The 24,600-nt window shown below is 42.8% G+C and overlaps 1 protein-coding gene across 2 annotated transcripts in view; it reads left to right on the top strand.

Annotated features, from left to right (window-relative positions):
- Window positions 1-272: 272 nt before the first annotated feature.
- Window positions 273-24,600, top strand: part of BLNK (B cell linker) — a 73,806-nt gene continuing 49,478 nt past the window's right edge. Inside the window, exons 1-3 of one of the 2 annotated variants that reach the window (XM_031461497.2) lie at window positions 273-537; window positions 9,635-9,815; window positions 23,182-23,247. In XM_031461497.2, the coding sequence (XP_031317357.2) occupies window positions 9,760-9,815; window positions 23,182-23,247 (122 nt within the window). In that variant the 5' untranslated portion in view covers window positions 273-537; window positions 9,635-9,759. The remainder of the gene's footprint in view (window positions 538-9,634; window positions 9,816-23,181; window positions 23,248-24,600) is intronic. The other variant, XM_010974373.3, reaches the window with a different exon arrangement.

Below are 24,600 nucleotides of genomic sequence, written 5' to 3'. Positions count from 1 at the left end.
CCAAAGAGACCATCAGATGGGATTGATCCTTCTGCTTTCCCCTGAGTCCAGGAAGGGGACAGTATGACACCTGCTGAAAACAAGGACTATATGTGTTCAGGACAACAGGAAGTAGTGACCAGCCAGAAGCTGGTCCTGGCTTGGTTACAAATCTGGTTATAAAAGAAAGCAGCTGGCAAGAAATTTGCATGTCCAATAGGTTTCACTATTAAAGTTTACACAACGAGGAGTAATCAGCCAAGCTGGGTAGCTGGCTGGCTATCCAGATCACATGATTATGCAGAAACATGAAACTTGACTATGTGCTCGAGCAAGTTTTACTTCTCCCTAGTGCAGGGGTGTTTGCCAGCAGGCTGCACTCTCAGAAATCAGGCTCAAGTGATTGGGACCCTTGAGATCAAAGGCTTACCATGCTCCTCCCGAGGAGGGCCAGGGACTGCTGACGTTACCACTGGACAGTGATTTGTGGCTCAAGTAATTACCAAAAAGAATGGACAAGCTTAATAAAATAACTGTCCCTGCCAGTCAGAAGTTGAGGTAAGATTTTCACCAATACTCTTCCTTCTTCTTCTTCTTCTTCTTCTTCTTCTTCTTCTTCTTCTTTTTTCCAATGATCTTACTGCGCCTCAGAAATACTGAAATCCTGAAATACTTTGCTAGTTCTAAGGCAGTGGGATGTCAACTGCTACAGGGAAGTGGACTGAGATTTTAAAGAAATATGTAGGAACAAGTGAGCTTATTCTAGCTGGATTTTGCCAGTGGTGGATTAACATGTAAAGCTCTGAAACAATTAAAAAAGAAAAGCCAGGGGCTTAGAGGCTACCAGTGGTCAACTTACAGAGTGTAAATATAACAAGCTTTTCTAAGTAATGTTTTGTTTAATCCGAGTACTTAAATATTTCACTGTGGATTACTATTCAATGCTAAGGATTGCTGCAATAATTTGTATTCATTGTAGTTTTACTGTCTCATTTATTTGTGGGTGTATATCATAAGTGTTTTGCGGAGATTGGGTCTGTTTTTCCAGTGTCTTCATGTCCGTGTAACAATTATCTCTAAAAAACCACTTAGAGATAGAATAAACCAGAAGTGGCCCAAGCGGCAGGAATCAAGAAACTCCTCTGAGCTATGGCAAAAAAGACTTCCCAAATGTTGATTTTGAAGATCCTCTTTTTGTCTCACTGTAAGAGCATCGTGGCTTTTGGAGACTGGAAAACTGAATGTTCGATGAGTATTTTATATTCCAGCTACCGCTTGAACTTCCATTTTTCATGGGGTGAGGTGACACGTGCAGCAAGTTATCACAAATGATAAGGAGCTAGAGAATTAGAGCTTCTGAGACAGGATTTAAAAGATAGTACCCTGGCAATGGCAGAGGAACAGCCCTTCACAGTTAGAACATGGGTCATACACCTGGTAGGTGCTTGGAAAATGACAGTTTGAAAGGAACTGCTGACCTAGAATCGGGAGGCAGCATGGCGGCGGCCAGCCTTTTCAAGGCTGTGCTGGTAAGTGCTGCTGTGTGATCTGCACGGACAGCAGACGAGAAGTTTCCTCAGTCTTGCCCTTGGCCTCATGTTGCTACACTGTCCTGGGACGGGGGCAGGGAAAACAGTGGAAGCAGTAAGTGACTAAATGAGTAGAAGAAGGGAATTAGAGTAGCTGGAGGGATTCTGACCGAGGAGATGTTTCAAGCAAAATAAATGAACAAACCAAACCAAATAAAGACAAACACGTAGCTACTGAGAACAGAGCAGTGGTTACCAGAGGGGAAGTAGGGGAGTGAAATGGGTAAAGAGGGTCAACTATACAATGATGGACGGAAACTAAATTTTTGGTGGTGAGCATGCTGTGGTATATACAGAAGTGGAAACATAATGTTGTAAACGTGAAACATATAAATCAATGTTACCTCAATAAAACAAAATAAAGAGCTAGGCTTTGAGAGGCGGGTAAGATAAAAGAAGTTGGAGAATTAAAGGGCAAGCGTGCTGTGCTGGGAGGGAGGAAACATAGAAGCTGATGCTTGGGAGCTGGACTTGAGTACAGTCCATTTGTAGGATAATAAGGAGAGTTTTCTTCCCAAACAGAGGCTGTAGAGTGGGTGTGTGGGACCAGAAGGTCCTGATAAGGTTAGACGCTCAGGGTGGGGCCAGATCATGAAGGACAGTGAGGGCGTTAACCACGGAGCACTGGAGAATGGTTTGCACTGTTCCAGATGTCCTGACAACAAGCTTAAGGGAGGCTGGCAGGAGGCATTGGAGGGGGAGGGACCCCAGAGGCGGGGGTGCTCAATACGAGGGGGAGCAGTTAAGCAACTCAAGCCTCTAGCGTTGCAGCCTGGACGTTGGGGCACAGCGGTGAGAAGAGAAAGGGAAGGAGGTAGGAAGGACACGCCAAAGAAACTAACAAGGCATGGGTTTTAGGGTTTCTTTCAAATGAGCAAGAGGGTTTACAAAATCCTTTTCAGAGATATTCCATAACACAGGGCTTAACCATAACTGAGTCTTAGAACCTCTTCCAGGAAATCCAGATGGGAATTTAAACAAAGAAGGGCAATAGAGCCTAAATCACATTTTGATCCTTCCCTCAGGCACAAAGTCCAGCTTTGTCACAGGGTGGTTGATAGGCAATACACAGCCATAGATAACAGGGTAGAAAACCAAAATTGTATTGCAGATAATCATATACTAAAATTCACCTGCTCAAGTAGAAGTAACTTTTTCCCCACTTGGTTACTCAGTTGTTTTTACAGAATTGGCCTGTTTTTGGAAAACGTGCACTGTCAACATGGAACTTTTCAAAGAAATGAAATTGCAAACACAATGAACTTGAAGCACCATTTAAAATCTTTTCTGTAATTAGATGGGATGGCAAGGAATAGGGAAATGAAATACTTGATCCCTGTGGTTTGTATCCTCTGTCCTGATTGGTTAACACACATTCATAACAGTTATAAGTGAGGAGCTGTGTTCAAATTCTTAGGTTTATCAAAGTTTACAAGATAATTTGCTTAAATTCTTAGCCAGAAAAATATAATGTGTCCACCAAGGAGGGGTGGGTAGAAGGGATGACTCTGCTCTAGCGGGTATATTCCCAGGACTGAAACAGAAGGAGTGACCAGGAGGGAGGAAAAGCAGAGTCAACCAAGGAAAGGAGGGCAGGCAGAACTGGAAGGAAACAAGAGATTTTCAAAATGAAGGACATAGAGAAGGTTCCCAGATGCACTTTCCCAAACAGACACAGTTGGGGATGAGCAGTCAGCCTGAGAGTCTCTACCATGGAACAACTGAGAAAGGTGAAGTGGCTAAGTTGTGTGTGAGCACAGAAATGTGTGAGCATAGAAATTTGTGAGCACAGATTCTCACTATTTTCTCCCAATGAGGCACTCCATGAAGTCAGTCTGTCTGTTAATGGGAATCCAGATCCTGTTAAAAGATCTCGGAATCTTTTAGTGGAATCTTAGCTATGATTTTTCCTGGATTTTATAAGGTAATGATACCAACAGAAATGCAGCTCACACCTGAGTTCTACATTCTTCCATAGTAAGTATTCCTATTCATTAAAAGATTACACTTCTAAGTAAACATTTCAGCATTTACAATCCCAAATCACATCGACTACATTCCTTTCACGTTAGTGAAGCTAGTTTATAAAGGAAATTGTATGGTTTTTTATTTCTAATAACCTCCCAATTGATTCACTGTCTATGCTTGTATATTTTTCTTTGTAGCCCCCAAACACAGACTCAATTATTTTTACAAATGGAGAAATTATTTGACACAGGTGTGGTCAAGTCTCATCTCCCTAATCCTTATCTTATTGGTTAAAGAGTATGATATTTTCCAGTCAAACCCACATATGTGTCACTTTAGGAAAGGTTACTTAATTTTCCTGGCCCCAGCTTCTTTGGATGGGGAGATAGGATTAATAACTGCACTGATCCTCCAGGGCTGTTGTAAGGATTAGATAAATTATTTTGTGAAGCAACTGACACATAGTGATCCTGGCACATATTATTAGAGTAATGGTAGTCATTTAATATCATTATTGTTCTTCTTATTAATTCTATAGGTGTACAGTTGATTCTCTGAACATAAACATAGCACTGTACATTGATCCTTGATAAATTTCATGTCAGTTTCAGTTCTTCTTTCCAGCTATTTTGGCTATTTTACCTGTTGATTCTGATGTCTGTGGCATTTAGCTTTTGCATGGGCTGCAGACATGACAAATACCCTTTGCCTTTATCTACATGGCTAACAAGACTCTTAAGCATGACAGAGCCCTGTCATGGGTGTCTGGGTCTCACAGTTAGGGGTCTCATTTGGACATCCTATTTAACAGATCCTGGGACATGACGTCTCGTCTCAGGTCCTGGAATCCTCAATTGGAGTTTCTAGTTACTTGACTTTTTCAGTTCAATTCTTCAGAAACAAACTCACCTTCTTTTCACCTTTCTGCCACTAGCTCTATCGCTGTTCCTCCCTGTTTCTGTCAATGGTCATCATCAACCCTAGGTCTGATTCACTCTTGTACCTCCACTCACCTACCACACCCTGTAGTCCTTCTTTCATGATGCTTCCGTATGTGCCCTTTCCTTTCCTACCACATCATCCTGGAGAGGTCCTTATCACCCCCTGTGTCCCCCAGCTACAAAATGAGGAGCTTGGATCAGATAATTCCCCAGGTTCCTCTCAGCTCTGATGCTGTGTGATCCGTTAGGGCATGAAGACCATGCTTGATATATGTTACATCCTCTAAGGCTACCATTTTATCCCATGACCTTCAGGAAATATTTCCTGATGGAATTGTCAACTTATTTGAAATAGTTTTCAAAATATTTTCAAGCCCTTTTCTTATTGCTTTGAAAGCTGCCCACCTCTGAACACTGGGGTCAGAGGATGAATCTAGACAGCATCCAGATGAATCATCTAGAAGGTAACTATGATGTATGTAGAAGGACAATGAAATTGGAGCCCAAAAGGGCTGGATTCCTATGGTCAGTTACTAGCTATGGGTCCTGAGGAAGTCACTCAGCTTCTCTAAGCCTCAGATTCCTCAACTGTCAAATAAAACTAGAGGTGCCTTCCTCATAGGCTTGTTTTGAAGACATGGGCTAAAGTGCCCAGATTATATTTGTCACATGGTCAATATAACAAGTAAATAAAAAGTAAACGCCACGATCAGTACTTCAACCCACTTATCATGAGTGACCATTTATCTCTCTTCCTATTCATGGTAATAGATCCAACCCGCTTTAACTGGAGTGACAAGCAGAGCGGGAAGCTGCCCATGGACGCACGGTGGATAGGGCACCTCCTGAAGACATGTGTGTCTGGGGCATCTCTCCTTTCATTCCTTATAAGCTTAGAGCAGAGGCCAGTGCTGATGTGTGAGGGTGAAGAAAAGGCATGGCATCTAACAGTAGAGATAAAATGGACATCCTAGGAAGCATGGTTTCTTATTCCTGTCACACTACCTACCTGCATTATCTCACCTGAGAGTCTGCTCACCTGGGCCATCCTGTGTCACACCAATGGATGGAATACTCAGACAAGGTCTCTTTCTTCTCATGAGCGAGTGACAGGGAGCCACATTAGAAATTCGCTTAGTATTTAGGGATTTCAGGATCATCATCTAAGAAAGCTCAAGGCACTCTTCCTTACCCACTCTAGGCATGGCTGTGCCAGAAAAACCCTAAACCAGAGTCCACATATTTGAGGAACCCTCTCTCCTGGATCCAATGATCACCTGAACAATGTGTGCTGTGGCTGAACAATTCCTTCCTCTTCATGCAACCTGTCTCCAAATAGGCTACAAAACAATTAATTAGGTTTCCGAGAACTGAACCACAATTACATTCCAGCCCTGCCTCTTACATCACTGATGGAAGGAGACTGGGCTGGGACCAAATGCTTCAGGCACACATTTACAGTCTCTTGGTTTTCCCCCATCGGATGATTATAACTTCATCTGTTCTGTGGAGAATGTACTAGTTTGGTGCATTTTCAAAGAGGATCTTACTCTTGCCCTCATGCAATGACATCAAGAAATCTAGGCTTATTAAAGAAGGTGAATAAGAAAAAAAGAGAAATTAAATGATAGCTTGTTATAGAAAAATTGAAACACTGGATGGCTTTCTCTGGCTTTTTAATAAATCCCATAGAAGTTACCTTCCCCTTCCCTCTTCAATATAATTACTGCCTAATTTAGATCAATGGTTCTCTCCCAGGGAAAATTTTGCTTTCCAGGGGACATTCTATTGTCACAATTGGGAAGGGGGTGCTGCTGGCACCTCGTAGGTAGATGCCAGGGGTGCTGCTAAATGTCCTGACCTGTGTAGACCTATCCTCACAGCACAGTATTATCTGGCCCCAAACGTCAATAGTGCTACTGTTGGGACACTGGTTCAAACCAAGTGGAACGTATTCTGTTCTTCATTTGTATGTTCTTATAGTGACAATATGTATTTAAAGTCTAGAATATTAATATACATCTTTGCAACTGATGTGGCCTCTGCTCGCTGGACTGATTTTCCTCTGTCTGGGCGGTTTCAGTCAGAGGTTGCCATGGGGAAAGTCTAGAGGTGCTTGCACCTATATTTCCATGAGTTGTTTTTGAGAAAAGAATTTTTAGTGTCAGACAAAACTAGATTCCATGAACCACATGCACCACTGAAGTATATGTTGTTTTCTCCTGGGCAGAGAAATGAGAGAAGGAAAAGATTTCCAGACATCAGCTCACCTTGGAATAGTCTCTGTTTCTACCTCTCTGAGTAGACTGGGTGAACCTTGAGTAGAGACCCGTAATGTTGGGATAAAAAGTCAATCCGATTCTGTAGGAGAGGAGCCACAGGGGCTGGCCTGGAGAGTGGTCACTGCCTCCCCATCAGACACATTGTGTCTCTTGCTTTATGATTTGGATCTGCCAGGTCCCCTTAAATCTCACTGACTTGGGGCCATTCTACCTCTTTAAGGTGACCCTCTGTCTCTCTGTTTGCTCTCTTAGGTGTGGATGTCTAAGCTCTTGGAGACAGCTTTGGTTTTCCTATTTTACACGCTTGCTGGGCTTCCTAGGACTCCAGGGACCAAGTGCACAGTTAGGGGTTAAGACCTGTTGTTCCTGAAATAAGCCCCACCTGCAGAGTGGGTGAAATTCCAGCACCCAACCCAGACCCACCTCCAGATCAAGGGAGCCGTGAACCCCAAAGTGTGCCACTAGCTTGCAGTCTTCTAGGTCCCACCGACCGTAAGGCTCCTCAGCACGTCGCTGGGAAGTGGCTTTTGGCCCAGGCTCTGATGTGGAGCACAGATGGCCTGGCCTGCGGTAGAAACCCTCTCTCGGAACCACACCTCCTGCTGTGGGCTGAGCTTCCTTGCTGACTCATGTGTTCCCATCCCCAGTTCTACACCCGTCATTGGGCAAGATTGTCTTCCTTCCCATACCTGTACCTCACTCCACAGCTGAGGACTGTCTGTTCCCAACAGCTCCTCCTTGCAGTCACTGCTCTTCCTGGTGTGACCTGCCTTCTTCTACCTGTCCAGCCGCACCATGCTTCTGAAAGGGCATCCATCACAGCCACACCCGCAGACTGATGTTCCACTCGGGCATTTTCATACCCTTTCACAGCATGATGGTCTAGGCCCCCAAACAGGCATTAGTCCCTCAGTCCCACAAGGCCGTTTCAATGTTCACCTCCACAGCAAGGCACAGAAGCCAACAAAGGGCCATGCTGCATCTCCTTAAGGAGCTCAGCTTCCTTGTCGGCCACTTTCCTGAGAAAGGAGATTGCTACCCCAGAGGTGTCCCTGCCTCCCAGCAGACTAGCTGGGAGCCCCGGATTTCCTCCAGATTTCAACCCTTCCCACAGTGCAGGGAGCAGGCCAGGCAGCAGAGGCCACTGAGTTCCCTGGGTGTGTGCGGTGCAGTCCCACAGGGCCCCAAGCTTGATTTTAATGCTCTGCTGCAGCAGTCTTGAGATACTGAATAATTTTGAACTAGAGGCCCTGCCTTTTCATTTTACACTGGGCTCCAGGAATTACATAGCCAGTGTTGACCACAGGTTCCATGGGCCACCTCAGCAGAGCCCGCTCCCCCTGCCATGTGTAGGGACACAAACACCAGTGGAGAAGCCTCCTCCCCTCCCCTCTCCAGCTCCCGGATCAGAGAGGTTTACTTGGCAAGTAAGATGGAGAGGCCATCTCTCCAGCCCCTTTATTTTTAAGACAAAGTAAGAGGCCCAGGTAGGTGAAGTTACATATCCAAGCTCACACCCACAGGGCCCGGTCTAGAACTGTATCTCCATGTCTGCCTGTGAGGACGGAGGAAGAGAGTCCACAGTTTCCTTTCTTTTTTTTTTTTTCTGTGTCATTTACTAGCCAATGAAATATTCTAGCTTAGTCTGGGTTCTATATTTTCCTAGACTTTTTTTTTTTTTAACTAAAAAGCAGCTAATTTACTAGTCAGAAACTCCAATGAGGCCCTACAGGATCATTCTGTCATTATTTCAGGCCATTACATGTTTCCAGGTCCAAACTTGAATTCCCCACTGACTCAGGCAGGTTTGGTGCCCTACTGACACTATGTATTTTTCAAAGAATGCTCCCACAATAGTTCATGTACTCTGAATGTTATAATTAAGAAGAGCAGAGTTGGTCTTATGTATAGACTAAGCATATAGGACCAAGTGGTTAGTAATTTAAGAAGTGCCCCCAGAAAGGTGTTTTTGCTGCACTGGAGAGAATATGAACTTTGGAATCAGGCAGCCCAGGGGTTTGAATGCTTGGTCTGCACTCACTGACTCATGGTCCCTGAGAAGGTCACTTAATCCCTTTTAGTCTCAGCCTTTTCACCTGGAGAATGGGAATAATAATATACGATATACTGGGGGGCGTTATGAGAGTAAAGGTATCAAATAGACAGTAAGAGTTCAGTGAACGTCCCCTTCCCAGAGATCCCTGCTAGCCTGGGCGTTCCTGTGGCCCCAAATTGTACTGTTAGAGAAACATCCTCCTGGGATAAGGCAGTGTCCCAGAGCCCTGGTTCAAAGTTAAACATCACTAAATGTAACAGGTTAAGGTGATAAGCCCTTATCTGTCACTAACACCCAGGCCAGAATCTTGCATCTGACGTGGGGGCAGAGAGCTCTGCTCCTCTGTCTCCCACACAGTGGTGGCTCAATCTATGGTTGTTAGCGGAAAGAACAGAACATTGTTCAGGAAAGTGATGATAAGGGGAAAGGTCAGAGGAGAGAGACCGCACCTAAGTCAAGGGCGTTCCCTCAGGGAGGCTGTGACTAAGGGTGTTGGGACAAGAGGATTAGAGAGTTGAGCTCAAAGGTAGAAGAAAATGTCCTCTCCCACTGAATTGGTTGTTTACAACTTTACTTGGTTCAAAGTATAAAAAGCTACAGGATGAAGAATAACCTTTTAAGCACGTAAAGCACATTAAAGATCAAACCCTGGACAGGAAGGAAACAGTTATTTTTGATGCAAATAACTAATATAGAATCAAACGCAAACACGAGAAATAAACTTTCAAAAAGGAAAATGGCAACTGTAATACCAAATCATTAGAAACCCGCACCCTCTACATAGATGTGACTATTTTGCCTTTTAAATTATTCTTACAGCCTGTACGGGGTCAAAGTTCTCTTTTTACAGTGGAAAGACTTTTAATTTCATGTCATCACGACATCCAAAAAGCATCACAGTGGCCCAACCAACCCCAGATGATTGAGCCTAATTTACTTGATGAATGCTGAAAACAACTATCAACATGATTAAAACAAAATCTATTCATGTGCCTCAAAAGTAAGTTGGAAAAAAAAATCTACTTTAAAATTGCTGATGACTGCTTAAGGGGTATGAGGCTTCCTTTTGGGGTGATGAAATAAATGTTCTGTGACTAGGTAGCAGTGGTAGATGCACAGTGTTATAAATTTACTAAGTGCCACTGAGATGAACACTTTGAAATGGTTGAATGATGAATTTTACTTTATGTGTAATAAAGTACACATAAAGCCACAATAAGTAAAATTGATAATGAAATTACTTGCCATAAAATGCTGTATTTTGGGGACCCTTGATCATATTTTTGTTTGAACACTTAGGTATTGTTCTCAAGCTTTTTAAAAAATGTATTATTGATAAAAGTTTCTGGATGGTAAACATTTAAAAATTACAATGCTTTCCTCCACTTCAATCCCCACACATGATATTCCCCAATGTCTTTTTTTAAACTCAGATCCCAATGAAATGAGCTTAACTGAATCAAATTTTTTTCAGCATTATCGGAAATACCATTCCTCAAAATTGCTCTTTACTCCATGAAAATATCTTTGCTTTTAGCTATAGAAATGAATGCCCAAATGGGTGACAGTATTATATTGTGCCATGTAGACACAGTCAATTCATTTTTCCCCATTAAGTTTAATTTTTAAAAGAACATGCTTAAATTCTTAAAATATTCCTTTTCTAGAAGTACATCGGATTACCTTTTTTAGAATTTTCTGAAAATGATTAGAATTAATTATTTGTCATTTGGTCTTACAAATTTGAGAATCATCAGTTTCACACAATAATTTTCATGCTGGCAGAGGAGAGACTGTAAACATTGCAAAACTCTAGCTGTCATTCAGCACCTAGTTAGAACAATGAGCAAATCAGAGCCGAGCACAGTGACAGGATTTAATAACATGACTTCGGGGCGCTCTTCCAAACCCAAGAGCCCGTGTCATCTGTGGAGGCAAGAGACCCCTTTAACTTCTGTGCGTTTCACAACCTGCTTTCACATAGTTTTAGGAAGACACTTCCCTTGACCCCAGCCCCTCCCAGCTGTGTGGGTGGTGGGAGAAAGGACCAGAAGAGGAAGGAAAATGCTGCATCCCTACAGGCCCCTAAAATCAGGGACTGGGAGAGCCCGGCAATGTCTGCTGTGACATCAGGGGGCAGATCCTCTAAGACCTCTGTGCAGCTAGTGCAGCCTAGTTTCTTGCCATCTCATCGGCGTCAAGGTAGTACACCCCACGCCTAAGTGCGAGGATTTTTTTGGAAAGGATTCGGGGTATTCGTAAGATCATCCCTACTCCTGGTTGTGTCAAGTCAGCCCAGTTTCTGTCTGCTTATAACCCAGATCAGCGGTTCAGGCATGCCAAAGCTACCACAAAATATTTGCAGATCTCGGTAGGAAAGAAAGAAAGAAATGGTAGAGCGTCTGAAGAAACTTGCAAATTACTTTCTCTGGTTAATAAGTGGTTAGTAGGACAGGCCTCAAGATGCTCGTGTGTGAGGTTCATATATGCCCCCACCCCAGGACTCAGGTGGCCTTTCTGACGAGGGTGATGAGATGGGTGCCTGGGGCTAAGTGCCCAGGTCTCCCTGCAGCTGAGTTCAGCCACTCTACTTCTGAGCATATTCTGGACCCCAGAGAGACCCTACCACATCCCTTCCTGTCACTTGCATGCACTGCCCTTTCTCTTTCCCCCTCCTCCTGCCATCTGTCCCTTCCTCTTTTTGCTCTGTCCCTCTGTAAAGCCTGAAGCAGGCCCCTAAGAGCCCAACAACCCTCTAGCAACAAGTCTGACTTTGGGGACAAGCAGCAGGGCAGTGATGGGGGCACATGTGTCCCCAGTCAAAACCACTTGGCTGGTAGAGGGATTGGGTGCCTTCTCCAGGGACAGAGAGGAAGGTGCCCAACGAGGCACCTGGTGAAGCTGGTCATCCACCGTGGTGAGGGATCAGCACACACCATCCAGGGGTGGCTGGGAGCACACGTTCTGGAGTCAGAAGGCCCAATTTTGAATCCCAGCTCTGTCATTTATTAGGTGTGGGATCTGGGGTGAATTACTTCTCTGAGCACTTTCTCACTACAAAAATAGGGATAATCACAACAATGTGAATATACAATGTGCAAATACACCACTGAACTCTATACTTAAAAATGGTTACAATCATAAATTTTGTTATGGAGGGTTTTTTTTCCCCACAATTTTTAAAATGGGGATCATCAATAGGACCCCTATCTCATAGGGCTGCCAGGGTTAAATGAGCTAATGCACGTGAAGCACTCGGCACACAACTCGTGCTCAGTGGGTGCTGCGTTCTCTGCTGCAGGCATTGATGATCCAAGCCTGACCCCTGGCTTGGACTACAACCGTGGCTCTGGCTGTGGCATAAGAAGTCAGAAGGCGTGATCTCTGCCATGGAAAAGCTGGCCCTCCAGCAGGAGACTCGGGCCATGTGCGGAAAGGGAAGGAGCAGGGTGTGAGGGGAAGACTGGAATATTCTTAATAATTAATCTCAGGGAGACATCAGAACTTCCCTGGAATTTAGTGTCCTCCGTTCCAAGAGGAGGTTGACCCAGGATGTTCCTCAAGTCTCTCTAACCACCAAACCTCTGTTAACTACCTCAATGACAAGCAGAACTAGGAGCTGGGATTTCAGAGCTGTGTCATCTGAGACCAGCACTGGGACCTCCTGAGCCTCAGTATCTATGTCTGTGAATGGGGCTGGGGGAGCTACCTCACCCTGGGGAGGCCTCTCGGGTTAGCACACCATGGCAGGGGCTGCCAAAACTTCAGTGCCAGCTCCATGGTGGACTTGCTCTCCAGAAGGAAGTGGCTTCGGCTGCTGAATTTGCAAATCTAAATATAACACCAGTAATGCCACAGGAAGGCTGGTCTGGAGGAAATAGGGCATAAGGAAGCTGGGCTGGGACTAGAAGAGGCTGTGGGAAGGGCGGAGGAGGGACGCTGGCGACAGGACAAGGTCTGCTGCGTGCAAAGAACAGAATGGTCACTAAAGTGGCATTCTGGTCCAAAATGATGGTCGGTAGCCAGAGACTTCACTTTTGAGACAGAAATTACCCGAAAGGAAGATATTTTGTGTGAATCAGAGAATCCTCGTGTCTGTCTCTCTCTGTCCCCTGGCCTGACATAGGTCAGGGGTTTCTGCCATGTGATACTGTAACGCCGTGTGTGGAAGGGACCTCTCTCCTGCATTACCGAAAGCAGGGCTTGTGTTCAGGGTAGTTCTGGATCCGTACAGGCCCTGTTCAGTCTGCACTCACTGAATATTTGTGGAATAAATAAGACAAGTATACATCTTGTATAAAACATATAATAAACTTTAAAGGGGAGCCCCCCAAATCAGTAAATCAAATATCATTTTCATGTAATACTTTATATCAAAATTAATGCAAAAAATGCCACAATGAACAAAATATTGGCATTTTAAATGAAAACAGGGCCAGGGAGGCTGAGTAATTTTGCCTCAGGCCCTCATATGGTAAGCACAGCCCTCCCAGCAAAGTCCCCTTTGAGAGCTGTTGGCCTTGTGGCCATCAGTTCTTCCCTCTGTTCAGCTGAGGCCCTTAATAACTCCTAATGTTATCCCACTGTTTTGGGGATCCCACTGCTGTGGGCCTGGGCCCAGGCCCAAGAGAACTGCCTTCCTACTGGTCTCCCAGCCACCAGTGTCCCCATGCCCAGGCCTTCCTCCGTTCTTCCACCCTAATCAGGACACACCTTTGAGTAAAGATTTTGAAAGATTTCCCGCTGCCTGTAAACCCCACCTCCTTGGTCTGACTAACAAGGCCCCTGATTGCCTATCTCTTCCCTCCCCAGCCTCATCTTTGATCACACCCTTCCCCCATACTCCCAATTCCTGACACTCATAGCTTCTCACTAGACTGCAAATATCCCAGTTTCACCTCTGAGCCTTTGCATTTGCTATTCCCGCTACCTAGCTGCTGTTCCTCACTCTTTTGTCTGGTGAATTTCTATTTTCCCATCAGGATCCAGCAACTAGGTCACTTTGTCTTCAAACCTCAAACCAGTCACTCCCTTCTTAGGGTCCTCACAACTCTCTGATCCTCCTTGTTCCCAGCAAAGAATTGTGAGTAGTTTTCACTTGTTACCTATCTGATTCACATGAGTTTCTTTAAATTAGCTTGTATTGCTTTCATAAACTGAACAAACAAGACTATTTTCAGTTGAGGACAAAAACCAGTTTAAGATATGAGATCCAAAAGATGTCATATGAGCCAAATAATAGTTCAAAAATTGCTATTAGCATTGGAGATTAAATGACTGATAAGTAGTAATGCCTGGGTGCTATGAATTCAAGATATATAGAAATGAAATTTAGAGCTACAAAATACCTACACGTCATGCAATTCAATCTCCTCCTTCCACAGAGGCAAAATTAAGTGATGACAAGCATCAGTCAGATTTGCATAGCCAGGAAGCTGCAGAGATTAGAGTAGAACCTGCTTCTCTGGACTCTCAATCCAGTGCTCTTTCCCTAAGTGGCTTCCCTTCCTGAACCCAAGAAATGACCTGGAAGGGGGAAGGAATGACCTGAGCTGGGTCTTGGGCTGGTGGGATGGAATGGGAACAACTGTGGGTTCTTAAGAGTAGGTTAATTATGTCTAAAGTTGATTGGGTTCAGGTTTTGAAGGCCTTTGAATGCCAAGCTAATGAGTTTGGACTTTTTCCTGCAAGAAATAGGGAGGCATCAAGGACTGTTCATGAGTAGAGTGAAGTGATAAAAGGAGCAATTTAAGAAAATGAATTTGGGGAAGGGGAGAGGCTGAAGGTAGGGAGGTGAGATGACATAGTCCACTGTCCATGGATCACAATGGCTGTATCTGAAGGAGTGGACAGGAGGTGTAGAGATGGGTAAGATTCATCTAAAGATGAATTGATGCAACCGGTGACAGGAGATGAAGAGTCAGAGAGAGAAAAAAGGTCAAAGAAATCTCCGAACTTTCAAGCTTGACAATCCAAGAACACCAGATTACAAGGTTATTTTCTTCTTTTGCTTACACAGATTGAGATTTTCTATAATGTATTAAAATAACAAAATAAAATGTACTATAAAGATGAAAAGCAGCATCTGAAAAAGAAATGTAGACTCAAGAACGTGAGATCATTTAAACTCCTGATAAAGGAGGAAGTCAGCTAAAGAATCAGCAGACCTAGTGATGATCGTTACACTTTTAAAAATCCATTCATAGCACAAAGTAGTTAAGAGACCGGATGTTTACCCTCTGTACATACACCAAAGAAACTATTAGAGTGATTGCTACTCCAGATTGACCTCAGAAACATAAAAATTGGAGACTCCAGGCCAGTTGTGAGGAGAGCATAGGTCGATATTCTAAGAGCAGCCACTCAAGTAGGTGTAGGTAATTGACAAGCAGTGACCCGGGTAGTTCTGGGAGTTCAGAGTGAGACTGAATAACTCTCGGCCAAGACAAAAAGCCAGGCTTGATTCAGTAGACACTGGGGAGCTGCTGCAGGCCCTTGAGGAGGGAGTGGCCTGGTGAAAGCTGGGGTTTTAGAAACATCAGTTGAAGAGGCCCCAACAACCTTCCTAGTGTGAATTGGAAGGGTACGCTGCCGGAGGCAGCTTTTTCCTGGTGTAAAGGGGAAGCCATAGGCTTGGATCTCGGCTGTGGGAGAAGGACCGGCCCTGAGATACTGAAAGGATGAAACTCCAGAACTGGACTCGAGGTTAAGATGTGGGCATGCGGGAAGAGGAAGGATCTGCCTGATCTTTTTGTTTGCAAAGAGTTGCTTGAATACGAAACCCTCTTTAATCCATTCCTAAATCCAGATTAAATAGGGATTTTCTCAGGTCAACACTGCTTTACATTCCACCTTTTCTGGAAAAACAGAGTGAAAAAAAATGTACTAAAACCTGCCTTTTCATGGTCCTCTGTGAGTGCACTGAGGAGCTAAAATGAAAGCAAGATGTTTTCTGATTTTTTTTTCACTAAACTTAAAAAAATACTTCTTGCAGATGATACCATCTTTTAAATCATCTCCTGTATTTAATAAAAATTATTGGAAAGGTATTTTGTACAATATGAATTTTCCTGGGCTAGTCTTTGTTGATCTGGCCATATGCAGCTATATTCCTTGTGCCCCTCGGCCCTGGTGGAGCTCTGCATCCCACCAATTCATCCTTCCGTGGCTTGTTCTTTTCCTCCATGTACCTGGGGCTGTTCTCAGCCTGCAGACACCTTTCTGATGGGCAGTCAGCATCTGTGGGTTCCTCTCCAACCTGTACTCTCTTAGCCAGCAGGTCTTCCCTGAAGCATCTACAAAGATCTATCCAAATGATGCTGCCAGTGCTTCTCAGCCTTGGCCTCACACTGGAATGACCTGGGAGCCAATGGTCTAGCAGGGAGACCTGGATCTGAGGATTATTAAAAGCTCCCCAAGTGATTCTAACGTGTAGCCAAAGTCAAGAGCGCTTCTCCAGCCTAACTTTTCTTTCAAGAAGATGTACAGAGACTGCTCACTGATGAAAGCTTTTAATTTCAATTCAGAGAATACTCATTGAGGAAGGCTGGGCTCCTGGAGTCCAAGTCCCTGCTCCGACGCCAGGCTGCCTGGGAACAGGAAGCAGGCAGACAAGGAGGAGCTCTGTGCCCGACTTGTACCGATCTGAGCACAGGTGAAGGGAAAGCCTGCTCATCAGAACCCACAGCTGATTCTTTCTGCTCTTTTCCCCTATTGAAAGCAGACATCACAACATTGCCTTAAATTTCCTGTTTGCCCGTGTGTTCCTCTCCTGGGGAGAGAGTCTGGGTAAGACTTTGGCACCCGGGTATGGAGTAAAGAGTAATAGATGCCGTTAAAGATATTTCGGGCAATAGAGGGCAGGTGAGAAGATACTCTGAAGGTTGGCAAGTCCTCTCTTTCGTTTTGCAATTAAGCCTGGCCTAGAAGGCGATAAATCTGCCCTGGCCCTTTAAAAAGTCCAGCAGTCTGAAGTTTTTATCTCTTAATTTAATTTTATCTCAGCAAGCACATCAGTTTTACTTGTACTAAACTTAGTGTTGCTTAAAATGCTGTCTCCTTACACTTGGATACAGATGACTGTATGGAAGCATTTATCAGTACTAAAGGCCCCTTAAGAACCCAAAGTGTATCCAGCGCTGCTTCTTACCAGCACTCACTTCTCCTGGTCTCCTCAGGTCTGGTCTGGTCATCTCTCCCTCCGCTCAAGCACAGAGGGCCTGAGATCTCACTGCTTCCTGTCACACCCACCTGGGTCAGAGTTTCAGTTAAAGACCCTTCAGTTCGCAGGGGGAGGAAAGGTGAGGTAAAGACTAGCTGGCTAAGCAGATAAAGCCTAAGGATGGTGCTTACTTAGGAAAATATTCAAGATATAGGTAGAGGATGCAGACTACAAAATGCAAGTATGATCTTAATTGTGTAAAATCTATACATATTATACATGTGTAGTAAAAACTTGGAAGGCTGTTAAATTAAATGTTAAAAGTGGGGGTTTAGACTTAAGAATGACATTTTGAGTATTATTTTCAAATTTTGATACAATGAACATCTATTGCATACAGCTGCCATTACAGTGTCATACAAAATAATTCCACTGCCCTAAAAATCCCATTCCACCTGTTCATCTTTCCTTCCCTCTTCCCAAACTCCTGACAACAACTGATCTTTTTTACTGTCTCCGTAGTTTTGCCTTTTCCAGATTCCACTTGGAATCATACAGTATGTAGCCTTTTCAGATTGGGCTCTTTTACTTAGCATATATTTGGGCTCTTTTACTTAGCATATATTACATTTTTAATCAGAAATCATCAGAAACTTGAAACTGTACAACCCATACTACCAGCCATTACTTATCTATGACTCCAAAAAAGAAAACAAAAAGAGTGGCTATCCTTTGCCATTCAAATTATAGGACCCCGTCCCACCTTCACAGACTTCCTGCCCCCAGGATTCTGGGAGTCCTGGGCTGCTCACACCTCCCACTCTGGCTCTCGCTTGTCTCCAGATCCATTCACTAGCCTTCTTGGAGCCATTTTGGTGCAGATGGTTTGGCGCATCCTCTAGGTTCCATCTGGATTTCTTTGGCCACAAACCCATCCCTTATTTCCCCACAATCCTAACAGAGTTATGAATGCATAATAAGACTTCACTGGAATTTGAGGAATAACAGAAGGGAAGTACAACACAGAGAGTGATTTATATTTGCTGCTGGACAAGGCTTCCCTCAGTGTCCTTGCCCGTTCTTCAGGTCCTCCCTGGTTTGCTTCCAGCCAGAAACCACTTCAAGTGCCAGCTCACCTCTGCACTATGAGATTCCTTCAAGAGGTCAACTCAATCTGTAGTCTAGGGACCAGCACCAGAAGGTCCCAGGAAGGCAAGAAACATCCCGGTACCAGAGCCCAAGACCTGCCTACCACATCCTCATTTTCCTCACTTCCAGTTTCTGGACTGGAGTCTTTGCAGGATGAGTGACAGTGAGGACAACCCATCCCCCACAGACAGGGCTATGGTTGTGTCTTAGACCCAACGCCACCACATTCCGTGTTACTCTGTTTTCAAGCATCATATTAGGAACAGCAAAATCCCAGCCATGGCGCTCTGTTCGGTGCAGGTCCACTTACTTTTTGATTACTGCACAATGTGAGGAGCATGTCCTTCCTGCAGCCCCTTCATCTCCACTCTGCAGCTGATGTGAAGTATGGCTCAAGAAGGAAGTATGTGACTATAAGATAAATAAAAATAGACAGGCACAAGGTAGTCTAAATCCACACAGAGAAAAATCAAGTCCCATAAAGAAGTGACAGTGTAGTAAAGCACACATCCAAATTGTGTTACCAAACTGACCACTCAGCTTCTCTGTCTGAAACTTTGCACTTGGGTTAACGAGGATTTTAATGTTCCCCAAGCAGGTATTTGCTTTACTTGGCACAACTAAAAGGCCTGCAGTGGGAAAAAGGTATGATCTATCAAAGGGTGGTCTCCTGACTGGTGGAGTCAGCATCACCTGGGAACTTACTAGAAATGCAAATTCTCCAATCCTTCTGCAGACCTATGCAATCAGAAACTCTGGGGGTGTTGTGAAACTCTGGGTTTCAGTGGCACTCCTGGTGATTCCGGTACAGTTCACTGTGAGAACCAGTGGTCTGTCAGATTCTAAAGTAAGCTGCTTCTCTTTGAAGGCAAAAAACTGCTGGTAACCTTCAAATGATGATTTTTTTTTCTCTCTCAGGACATCATGGGATCTAAATGTACTGAGATTCTGGCCTAGCCAGGGCCACACTAATACAGTGTGTTTTTAATTAAATAGGTTCATTGATATTAACTCAAAAGCTTGAAAAAAATGTTAAACAATGGCGAAGGAGAGAATATAAAATTTGACTTGGTTTATACAAAGAATAATTATAATTATCTCTATGACCTATTCACCATTTTTAAGTGACAAAATACTATACTGCTTTAAAATTATGCATAAAATTATTTATGTATTAGTATCATTTTAAAACATGTTAGATAGGCTTTGTTCTTTGTTTTATTTTGTTACACGTACATGGCTGGCTTTCACAACTTTAAAAAATTCGAACATTGTAATCCTATTATCCTTCTCCCAATCATGGAAGGATATCTCCAAAAGGAGTAATCAAAGTGAAGCTACTTTATGCCTTACCTATTTTCACCTACACACAACTTATCACAGTAAGGCAGCTGACGTATAACCTGAGAGCAGCCTCTCCTGGAACAATCAAGTTGCACCTTTCTTTGCTACTGCATATGCTTTAAGTTGTAGTAGAGAAAAAAGTGCTCCAAGATGGAGCAGATGGTACTAGAGGGCAGCAAAAGCTGTTCATCACACAGTCTATGAAGAGTTGATAAAATGAGCTGAGAGCATCACCACATCTTCTAGGTTTGGGGGACACTGAGTCGTACCAGGTAACATAAGTTTGGCAGCCATAACTGAGCAGTCTGTGGACATGGGGATTTGTGTGAATGAGATGCAGAGGGAGGAGAAAATTTTTTAACACAAAATGTATAGTCTATGAAACAAGTCAACAATTTAGTATAACTATAGATTCTAATTATAATTATTTTAATAATCTATAATTAAAACTAATTAGGACATGCCAAGAAGCATTGAATACCAGGCTGAACACATGAGAAAATTACATCAAACTTTTTTTGCAATGATTTACATCTTTATATCTGCACCTACAGCGAAGTTGCTTATGCATATCAGCCCCTGGCACCCTGTTACGCTGCATGTGTCTCCCTCTTGACTAACTTCTGGTCGGGTCCTTCACTCTGGCTCATTTTGCTCTTCAACCTGGTTAGGTATTAACTTAGGCCAGACATTCCATTCAATTACAGTCAGCTTATAACCAGAGTTGCCCTCTGCTCTCCACTTGAAATTACTGAACCCATTCCAGTCAATCCATTTCAAGCTCTCTCTCTGTGTCTCTTCCTCTCTACTCCCAGACCTCCTATCTCTCATTTTCCCTCATTCCTCCATCTCACAGATTCTCCATAGTTCCTCAGGAAAAGGAGCAAGGAGGTTGCGTAGGATATACGTGAGCAAATCTAGAGTACTGCATGGTTCTCAGGCAACTCGAGGGTCCAGTTCGAGGGACCCTCTATGCTCTCCGATGGGCCAGGTGGTCCTCTTCTCTCTCATCCATCCTCTTCTCTCTGCTGCTGAGCCTGGTGCTTTGCTGAGTTCTCACACTTATGGGAATCAATATGCCTAGCTTCCCTAGTTGGGGATATAAAATGTGGTCTCATTTCCTTTGCTACCCAAACTATGACTTGGCACTGACCTCCCCACATTCAAGCTTTTGCCCTTCAGCGAGTCCCCCAGTTATGTAGATAATTCCCCAAGATGCAGCCTTAAAGATGTCATGAAAGAAGTGTCTCCTATCTTTCTACTCCACCCTCCAGCCTGTCCTCCCCTCCCTTTGCGCTCCACCCCTCCATGCCTGTGGAATATACCCTACCACAAGCCAGGCCAAGGCTGGGTGGCAGATCCTGACAGGGTGCTACTGAAGATTCAGGGACAATGGAGAGACGTTAGCTTGTTGAAAATGGCTATGTGGATGGCTCTTCTCAGAGCGGAGGTGCAGGCCCATTCTCAGGTTCAGGGACTCCCCACCACTGAGACCCCCATTCAGGTTCGTCTGTGCTCTTCAGGCCTCCAGGTCATCACAGTCATTAGACCTGGAAGGGAAAAGCACTCCTCCAAATCCCGAGTCTAAATTCCCATTTCTTGTTTGATAATCTCCCTTTTCCTAAGATGTTGAGAGTAGGAACGTGTATTCCCTACACAGTAAATCTCCCACCACCTCCTTGGTGCCCAGGGGCCCTCCGGAAACAACCACAGCAGAACATCAGCATAGGAGAGTTACTCAGCCTTGAATTAACACTTAGTAGAGGACGTCAGCACGCCAAGCCAGGCGGAGTTCCTCTGACAAGCTGTCCTCTCTCTCATCCTCTCAACTGCTCCATCGCTACACCAAAAAGCTTCGCAGCATATGCACTGTAAATCCTTACATAACCCAAGAAAATATTTCTCCCAGATTCCAGCCAACAGGATTTCCTAGACCTGTGTTAAGCTTAATTGTGCACCACTATTCATATTAGCTAACAGAAGGCCTAGCTCCCAGAGTCAGAGAAATCTGCCTTTTGTAATTTAAAAAAAATCCATTTTCCCCAAGAACAATGGCTATATACAAGCTTTCATTTCATTAACTGAAGGGCTCAATCAAGTAGTTCTCTCAGAACAAAGGAAAGGCTTGCCTGAAAGGTAAATTCAAATGTTACTCTTTCAAGGCAGAACCATGTGAAATTTTATTTAGATATATTTTAAGTTAGAAAATTATTATGAAGAAAATAAAACATGGTCCTATACTCTGACCCTTTTTCTAATTTGTGAACTTTTTTAACTTCAGTTGGCTTTGAGAACAACCATTTAACAACTTCTTGCACATTTTTATAAAAATTTACGTACATATCAGCACAAAACACAGATCATATGCACATTCTGAATTTTCCTTTCTTCTTTCTTTCTTTTCTTTCTCCTCATTCTACATTTTCATTTACCTTAATAATATCTCTTGAGGATTTTTACATGTCAGCCATACAAATGTATGTTTCTTTTTATTTTTTAAGGTCTGTTGTATTCCATTCATGGCTTTATCAAAGTTTATTTAACTAGTTCCCTTTAAATGATAAATGGGCATTTAGGTTGTTTCCAGGTATTTTAATGGGAGAGGCAGGAAAGAATAGGGTTATTACATAAAACTCTGGAATAAACTTGCTGATATGTATCTATCTGTGTAGTTTTGTGACTATGTTCATAAGGTAAATTCCTAGCAGTGGAATTTCTGGGTCAAAAGGCATGGAGGTTTTAAATTTTGGCGGATATTGATTGTAATAATTAACACTCCCAAGAGTATCTATATTTGCTTACTCTTGCCAACCCTGGGGATTATTACGCTTATTAAGTTTTGCCAGTCTGATAGGCAGAACATGATATCTCACTGCTGTTTCTATTAGAGTTTTAGAGCTCTTTAGATATAAGTGATGGTAAATAACTTTTCGTTAGTCTGTTGGCCACTTGTGTTTTTTTCTGTTAGCTATGTGTTCACATCTTTTGCTCATTTTCGTATTGAATTGTTTAAACATTTTTTTACTGAGTTGTAAGATTTCTTTGTTAGTCAAAACATGTAGTTATTATTATTACTATTATTATTACTATTATTATTATTATTATTAATGTGTCACAAATATTTCTTCCAGCATGTCATTTATCTTTTGATTTTGTTCCTATTACCTTTCTGCAAAAGTTTCAATATCTATGCAATCACATTCATTCATTATTTTCTTTATGGCTTCTGTGTATGTGCAATTTTTAAGCAACAATTTTTCCTGATTCTACCTAGTAAAGTTAACCAAAAAAAAAATCTTGTGCTTGATTTCAGTGTATATTGTTTCCTTCATTGTAGCTCCATCTTTGCAATGTTGATGCTCAGAGGACAATAAGTGATAAACAGTGAGGCTATGATAGATTAGAATGCTTTTGCTTCACATGTCTTCTCATAATACACTGGGAATTGGAATTCCTCTTACATCCTGAGACTGACCCACACATCCAATAGACGGGGTCATGGCCCAGTGACCACACTCCTTAGAGAATCAGTCACACTTTCCCTCTACTCAAGTAGAAGATAGTCAACCTAATTAAAAACAAAATAATTCATGCTATTTGGGGGTTTTATTGCAGGATTTTTTTCCTTCTTTTTTTGTGGTTCAAGAAGGATAGGAGACTTTTTTTTAAATCTACCTTATTAATATTTGATGTTTAATTTCATTTCTTACAGGCAGCTTCAAAAGATGGTCCATGATATTAAGAACAATGAAGGTGGAATAATGAACAAAATCAAAAAGTAAGTTAGATGCCATAGTACTAATGTAAGCACTTCTTTAGGTAAATGACATCTCATGTCAGCCTGTGCTGCATGGAAGAAAGCAAAGCTCTTTGTTACCTGAACGCAGAATTGCAACCTCTTCAGCACATGACCCTTTCTTGCTCATGACTAGAGTCATGGTGGTCAGACCCACATACAGGAAACATGGTGAGTGAGTGGACGGTACTCAGGTACTTTGCTTTTCCCTCTCACTGCAGGAAAGGTGAGCTATGCCATTCAAGGTGCCTAGCAAACATCAAAAAAGATGTTTACAGAAACAGGACAATCATTTAGCTAAGGGCCACCAGGACATGCTTAGAGAAATCCAAAAGAGATATACCAGGACATAGCCTGTCTTCTTTAGGATGCCACACCTGTTTTCCATATTTTGATTTCTGCTTTTTCAAATATGGCCTTAAAATTGTGTTTTCAATTGGCACTTGGAGAGGGGAAGTAAGAATTCCTTTTTTTTTTTTCCATTGGAAGGAGGGTAATTATGTTTACTTATTCACTTATTCTTAGAGGAAGTACTGGGGATGGAACCCAGCACCTCATGCACGCTAAGCATGCACTCTACCACTTGAGCTATACCCTCCCCATCAAGAATTCCAAATCTTCCTGCACACCAAAAAAAAAATTCTCAAATTTTATTTTAAGAGAATAGAAATTATACATACCTGCATTTGCCACTCAAAATTTAAGTCAAGAGGAAAGGGAAAATGGTATTCTGTTAAGTCTTTAAGGTTTTTTGTTTTTGTTTTTGTTTCTAATAAAAGTTGTACAGATTCATCAGGAAAGAAAATTAAATAGTTCAGAATTGTATAAAGTCAAAATCTCCCACTTTTTCATATCCCAATCCCAACCTACTCCCCAGAAATGGACACTGTCATGAGTGAATTTAGCATATATATCTATATGTGCATGTTTACTCACACACATACACACACACACTGACGTAGATATAGTACACACCTACATATGTATTATTTTCATCATGAATGGCATCACAGTACATAAATATTCTACCTACTTGCTTTGTTTGTTGGTTTTACTTAATGCTATATCATGGACATGTTTCTTTGTTAGTATGTAAAAATAAACCATGTACCTTTAACCAACTATATATTGGTGGACATTTTTTAAATTGGGAGTGAGAGTTTAAGCTGGCACATTTTTGGAGGGTAGTCTGATAATATCACTCAAAATTTTGTGGTCATTTCTTTCAGTTTAACTGTCACAAATAATACTTCAATAAATATCCTTTGCAGACTTTGAATATACTAGAAAGCCAAATTCCTGAAATGAAATTTCTAGTTTCTGGGTGGGAGGATT

The sequence above is a fragment of the Camelus dromedarius genome, chromosome 8 (genome assembly GCF_036321535.1).
Source record: "Camelus dromedarius isolate mCamDro1 chromosome 8, mCamDro1.pat, whole genome shotgun sequence".
NCBI lineage: Eukaryota > Metazoa > Chordata > Mammalia > Artiodactyla > Camelidae > Camelus > Camelus dromedarius.
Note: the sequence above shows the minus strand (reverse complement) of the source record. Positions and strands in the feature narration are given on the sequence as shown.